Genomic DNA, 6,172 nt, shown 5'->3' on the forward strand with positions numbered 1-6,172 from the left:
ACACACACACAGGCACAGACACAACACACACACAAAGACACAACACACACAGACACGACACACCACACACACATACACACACCATACACACACATAGACGCACCACACACACATCCACACACAGTCATAGACACACACAGACGCAGACATAGACACACAGACAGAAAGCCATAGAGAGAGAGACACACACACTCACACACATATACAGTGACTGATTCCCCAAGGAACCCTCAGTTTGCCAATGTTCTGAATGCAGTGAATGTTAAGCTGTTATGTTCCATTCTCAACACCAGAGAGCAGTAACATCCCACTAATAAATAATTCCTCCATCAGCAGCCCCATACACACACACACACACACCCAGATACACAGAGTTGAGACGAGCTTGGTGCAAAGACTGGCCCTGTGGCTGTGAGACTCTGAAATGGAACCTCACTGTTCCCACACTGTGCCAGGGAGGAGAATATCCACCATGCACATCCCAGTCACTGCTATTACCACAGCCATAGCTTACATTCACATCGCCTCTTTCAGGCACCAAAACCTCCCTCAAGGCGTTTTGACAGAAGTGTTGTCAAACATAAGATAATATTATGCCTTTTAAGTGGACAGGAGGTGAGAGGAACAAAGATTGGTTCTTCAGAGCAATTGATGAGGAGTCCCAGAAAGAAACGGGGAGAGATGAAGACAGAGAAAGGGAGGGAAAAAAGAGAGAGAGAGGGAGAGGAAGGGAGAGTGCAAGGGAAAAGAGCAAGGGGGAGAGAGAGAGAGACAGAGGACCCAGAGCGAGGTGAGGAATAGAGAGAGACACACAGACGGGAGAGAGAGGGATAGTGAGAGAGACCAGGAGAGAGAGAAAGAGAAAGAGATGGAGAGAGAGAATGAGAGAGACAGAGGGATTAATCGAGGGAATTGCAGAGCCAGGGACGCAGGTAGGTGAAGGCATGAGTAAAATCTCCGGTGTAATCTCCGAGATCTCAGAGGAAGGTGGAGACGGAATCAGGGTGGGGAGGGATTTGAGAAGGGAGCTACATGGATTGGGGGGAAACAGTTCCAGATCAGTGAGCACATGGCCAGGTCAAGCTGAGGAAGGTTGGTGCTGAACACTAAGGCTGTGTTGTTGCTTGTTTTTGCAGACTGCATGGACAATGGGATGAACTACAAGGTGGGAGCCATGTGGAAGAGTGAGGATTGCTACACGTGTTACTGTGGGAAGGTGACAGCAATCTGTTGTACTGAGTAAGTCACACCCAGACACACACTGTCTTCATCCCCCATCAGCTCTCTCCCAGGGATGGGGTTTCGGGTTACCCAGGATAGGAATGGCCAACAGTAACCCTATAGAGAGAACCAGGACAATTCCCATTGCAGAGCTGACTGGCAGACACATGTTAACAGTATCCCATAGAGACAGCTCAGGCTGCCATCGTAGTGTATGTGTGGCCATTGGTCTGACGTGAGGGGTACTCAGAAAAACCCCCTCCCCACACTCTCAGAGACACTAGGCAGAGTAGAGAGGGGACTGACAAAGAACAGGACATCATTGGAACAGGCCCTTCGGCCCATCAACAGTGAACCCCTTTATCATCTAGAAAGCATTTTGCCCCTACAGTCCATATCCCTCTATTCCTGCCCGGTCATATCTCTGTCCAAACACCTTTACTGCATCCACCTCTACCAACTCTTCTGGCAGCACATTCCACACACTTAGCACCCTCTGTGTCGAAGACGTACCCCTCACATCGCCTTTAAACATTCCCCCTTTCATCTGGTGTCCCCCCATTCATTAACAGTTCTCCCATGGGCGAAAGTCTGTGATAATCCATTCTGTCCACGTCCCTCAGAAATGTGTTAACTTCCATCAGATCACCCTCCTTGTCCTTCCATGTTAAAGTGAAAACAAACACAGTTTGTCCAATCTCTCCTCATCACTAACACCCTCCAAACCAGGCAACATCCTGGTAAACCCTGTCTGTACCCTCTCCAAAGTATCCACATCCTTCAGGTAGTGTGGTGACCCGAACTGGACGCAATATTCCAAGTGTAACCCTCAGAAAAGGAATATTTGATAACATGACATGTTAATTTTTATCTTCCATGCCCTGACTGAAGGTAGCCATGCCATTCACCTGATGGCCTTGTGTTGTCTCTCTCAGGAAGTGTGGTCCCTGTGTGTGTTGGTGTTTCTGAGGGCTTCTGCCTTCAGCTGTCCCTGCTCAAACATCCTGGTGTACTGCTCTATCCATTATTACACAACACGCTGTGTACAGAGAGACCTTCAGTCATGATTAATAATGATCAGACTGTCCCATGCTCTGGGACATTGCAGAGTCTGAAGTACCTTGAGGCTTTGTATGTAGGACCGCGTGGAAGATAGACCACAGATGTCAGATCTCCCCAAGGTTACTGACGTTTACAATGTGAGACAGAGTGACACAGTGCCTGGGCTCTGTGCTCACTGACAGGACATGGTACACTGACTGGCAACATGACACATACACACACACAGACACACACATAGACACACGAACACACAGACACATGTACACACACACAGACAGACACGTACACAGACAGACACACGTACACACACACAGACACACATGTACACACACAGACACATAGACATGTGCACACACATACACACAGATACAGACACACATGTACACACACAGATACAGACATACATGTACACACAGACACACATATACATACACAGACACACACATACACACATGTACACGTACACACAGACACACACAGAGACGCACACGTACACACCACACATGTAAACATACACACAGACACACGTACACACAGACACACATGTACACACACATGTACACACAGACACACATGTACATGTACATACAGACACACGTACACACAGACAGTGACTGAATGATCTTTCTGCCAGAACACCTCACTTTGTGAATGTCATGTGACCAGCTTAAAGGGACAGGCGTCTGGAATCTCTGTGTCACACAACAAAGTCTGTGAAAGGTGCCAGAGAAACACACATCCTTCTGCCTCTCCCATTAGTCCATGACAACACGATCCAAGCTGGTGGGGGAAGTCACCAACACTTGAACCAACAAAGCCTGTTCGATACAACAACAACAACCACCTGAGTTTAGATAGCACTTTGAGCATAAAGAAAGATCCTAAGGTGCCTGACAGGAGCATTAGGAAACCAATAGACAGAGAGAGTCATACCAAGCACCTCGATTGAGGAGATCCCGGTCCAGAGGCAGAAAGCTTTCGGGAAGAGTCCCAGTGATTGGCAATAGCTCAAGGTCAGACTCTTCAGGGGAACAGGTAAAATCGAGGGGACACACAAAGGGGAGCCCCTAGAAGGCAGAGCAGGGCTGGAGCAAGTTACAGAGATCGGGAGGGGCTGTTGGCGCTGGAGGGGTTTATAGAAATAGGGAGGGGTAACAACACAAAGGCATTTGGAAGGAGGGTGAGCAGGGAAAAATGAGGAGTGTATTTGAGCGTGGATGAGGGGGTCAATGTTGGTGCGTAAGCACGGGGGGGGGGGGTAAGAGGAGGATGGGAGAGACAGTGTACAGAGAGACAGAGAGACAGACAGCAGAGCTTTGGACCAGCTCGGTTTGATAGAGGAGGGAAAGTGAGATGGAGAGGCTGTAAAGAGTGACAGGACACAGAAACAGACCCGACCCAGTGTTGGCATCATCGAGAGATCAGTGACAGGACTGAGGCTTTGAGCAGGAACAGGAGCAGCAGCACAGGCAGGGGGATACGGGCAGGGGGGTACTGGCAGGAGAAAGGGGCAGGAGGCAGCGGGGTACAGGCAGGGGAGAGGGGCAGGATCTAGTGGGGCCCTTTACAGAAGGTGTGAGCTCAGCACAGGCTGAGACAGAAGGGAAGGTGTGAGTTTGTCCAGAAGCTAGTGCTCTGGCTGGTTTCTCACTAAGGGAAAGGAGTTGGACTGATCCAGCCTCTCTCTCTCTCTCCCTCCCGTCTCTCTCTCTCTCTCTCCCTCCCGTCTCTCTCTCTCTCTCTCCCTCCCGTCTCTCTCTCTCTCTCTCCCTCCCGTCTCTCTCTCTCTCTCTCCCTCCCGTCTCTCTCTCTCTCTCTCCCTCCCGTCTCTCTCTCTCTCTCTCCCTCCCGTCTCTCTCTCTCTCTCTCCCTCCCGTCTCTCTCTCTCTCTCTCCCTCCCGTCTCTCTCTCTCTCTCTCCCTCCCGTCTCTCTCTCTCTCTCTCCCTCCCGTCTCTCTCTCTCTCTCTCCCTCCCGTCTCTCTCTCTCTCTCTCCCTCCCGTCTCTCTCTCTCTCTCTCCCTCCCGTCTCTCTCTCTCTCTCTCCCTCCCGTCTCTCTCTCTCTCTCTCCCTCCCGTCTCTCTCTCTCTCTCTCCCTCCCGTCTCTCTCTCTCTCTCTCCCTCCCGTCTCTCTCTCTCTCTCTCCCTCCCGTCTCTCTCTCTCTCTCTCCTCTCTCTCTCTCTCTCTCTCTCTCCCTCCCGTCTCTCTTTCTCTCTCTCTCTTGTCCCAGCTATGCCCAAGTGCCTGACGTGCCGAGTAACTGTGAAGCTGTTTTTGACAAGAGGCTCTGCAAGTACAAGGTGTACAGCAAGGAGAACCTGGACGTCCTGTGTGATATCTGAGTACTGCTGGGAGAACGGTACCGTGGAGAGAATCTACTCAAGCTGCTTTCACATCACTCCCCTGCCTGTGCTTCTGCAGATGTGCAACCCCTGAAGGAGAGTCCGTAATCCCCAACTGCTCTGTATTCTCACAATCTCACCTCTCTGGACTGCTGTCAAAATCCTTCAATAAAGCGCATTTGGTCAGTTTCAGCTCGGAATCCAACATTCTGAGGGATACCCTCCACCTGCTCAGTAACTCCCAACCCACCGAGAACAGCCCACTAAACAAAAGCCAACTCTCCGGTGTGGCAAAAGGTACACACACACACACACACAGAGAGACAGACACACACAGACACACACACACACACACAGAGACAAAGCAGAGAGGGGCTGTTGAAGCTGTATGATGGATCAAAGGGCCTTTCTCTCAGTCTCTCTCACTTCAGGCTCTTTCTTCTCATGCTTCCATGTGGTGTGGGTATCTGTAGCTGGGTTAGTGTTTATTACCCATCCCTGATTGCCACAGAAGGCAATTGCTGTGGGTCTGGAGTCATGTGTAGGCTAGGCCAGGTAAGGACGGCAGCTTCCTTCCCGAAAGGACCACGTCAGTCGTCCAAATGGGAAGTAATTACCGCTTCACTGCCGCCTTTTGCTGAGTTGGAATGGCACCATCCACCTGAGAAGATAACAACTTGCAGTGAGCTGTGACAGCTGGGATCTCAGGAGCTCACAGCAGAGATGGCCAACTGAGAGGCAGGGCAGTCTGCAAGGGAACGGTGGCTGAAGGTGGGAGATCGGCCCAGCCCGTGGGAAAGCAGGGATGGGTGCTGAGTGGTCCGAGGGTGGGCATTGGTGCAGCTGGCCCGGGGAGGGGAGTTGGGGGGGGGGGGGGGGGGGGAGGATGGGTTCACGTGATGGTCTGGAAGTCAATGCTCTGTTTATCTCAGAGATAGTGCAACTCAAGGTAAGAACAAAATAACCAAAGCGATTGGCTGGAAACTGTTTCAAAGAGAGTTTTAAATCGTTACTTCTCTGGGGCTTTACTGGCTGGGTCAACATTTATCACCCCAGTCAAAACACACACACACACGAGTCCAAAATGACCAAACTGGAGCAGAGCTCACGTCTGGGGCTTGGGAGTGTGTGGACATTTGTAGTTAGCAGAAAGACTTCAGTGTCATGGGTGAAGCCAAGGCGATTTCTCACCATCAATGAGAAGCTCCTTGCTCAAATGAGGAGTAAGTGGTTCACTCTTGCCTGGGGGGGCGCTGTGTGTGGAAAAGCAGAGTCAACACTTTCTTGTGACACTCCCCATCCCCATCCCCATGTGCAGACAGATCTGAGACAGTGCTGGAAACCCTCCAATCCCCAGCTCGGCAATGACAGGGTTCCATACGATGCAATGCCCAGCTCTTCATCTTGCACCAACTGCAACGCAGACAGACCAGCTCTGTCAGATCAATACTGCTCCTCAGCTGCCTGTCCCGAACACCTTCTCAGCCCAGAATCTGCCAAACTCTCCCTTCACAATCGACAACAAAAAATCCCCCAGAAAGAACTGC

At 50.9% G+C, this 6,172-nt stretch overlaps 1 protein-coding gene across 2 annotated transcripts; it reads left to right on the forward strand.

Annotated features, from left to right (window-relative positions):
• The first annotated feature begins 339 nt into the window (after nucleotides 1-339).
• Nucleotides 340-4,918, forward strand: LOC122543230 (beta-microseminoprotein-like). Of its 2 annotated transcripts, none has more exons than XM_043681708.1 (3): nucleotides 340-615; nucleotides 1,137-1,239; nucleotides 4,514-4,918. In XM_043681708.1, exons 1-3 carry the CDS (start codon nucleotides 594-596, stop codon nucleotides 4,623-4,625), a joined length of 237 nt encoding a protein of 78 aa, XP_043537643.1. In that variant the 5' UTR covers nucleotides 340-593; the 3' UTR covers nucleotides 4,626-4,918. The 2 variants fall into 2 exon arrangements, with proteins under 2 accessions (XP_043537643.1, XP_043537641.1); XM_043681706.1 differs by lacking the exon at nucleotides 340-615 and adding an exon at nucleotides 862-932.
• The last annotated feature ends 1,254 nt before the right edge of the window (nucleotides 4,919-6,172 follow it).

Source organism: Chiloscyllium plagiosum, chromosome 42 (assembly GCF_004010195.1).
Source record: "Chiloscyllium plagiosum isolate BGI_BamShark_2017 chromosome 42, ASM401019v2, whole genome shotgun sequence".
NCBI lineage: Eukaryota > Metazoa > Chordata > Chondrichthyes > Orectolobiformes > Hemiscylliidae > Chiloscyllium > Chiloscyllium plagiosum.

Coding starts and splice junctions, on each gene's coding strand:
- LOC122543230 (XM_043681706.1), top strand. CDS start 869: ATGGAGAGAGAGAATGAGAGAGACAGAGGGATTAATCGAGGGAATTGC. Junction 933..1,136: donor TTGCAGAGCCAGGGACGCAG/GTAGGTGAAGGC, acceptor TTGTTTTTGCAG/ACTGCATGGACAATGGGATG. Junction 1,240..4,513: donor ACAGCAATCTGTTGTACTGA/GTAAGTCACACC, acceptor CTCTTGTCCCAG/CTATGCCCAAGTGCCTGACG.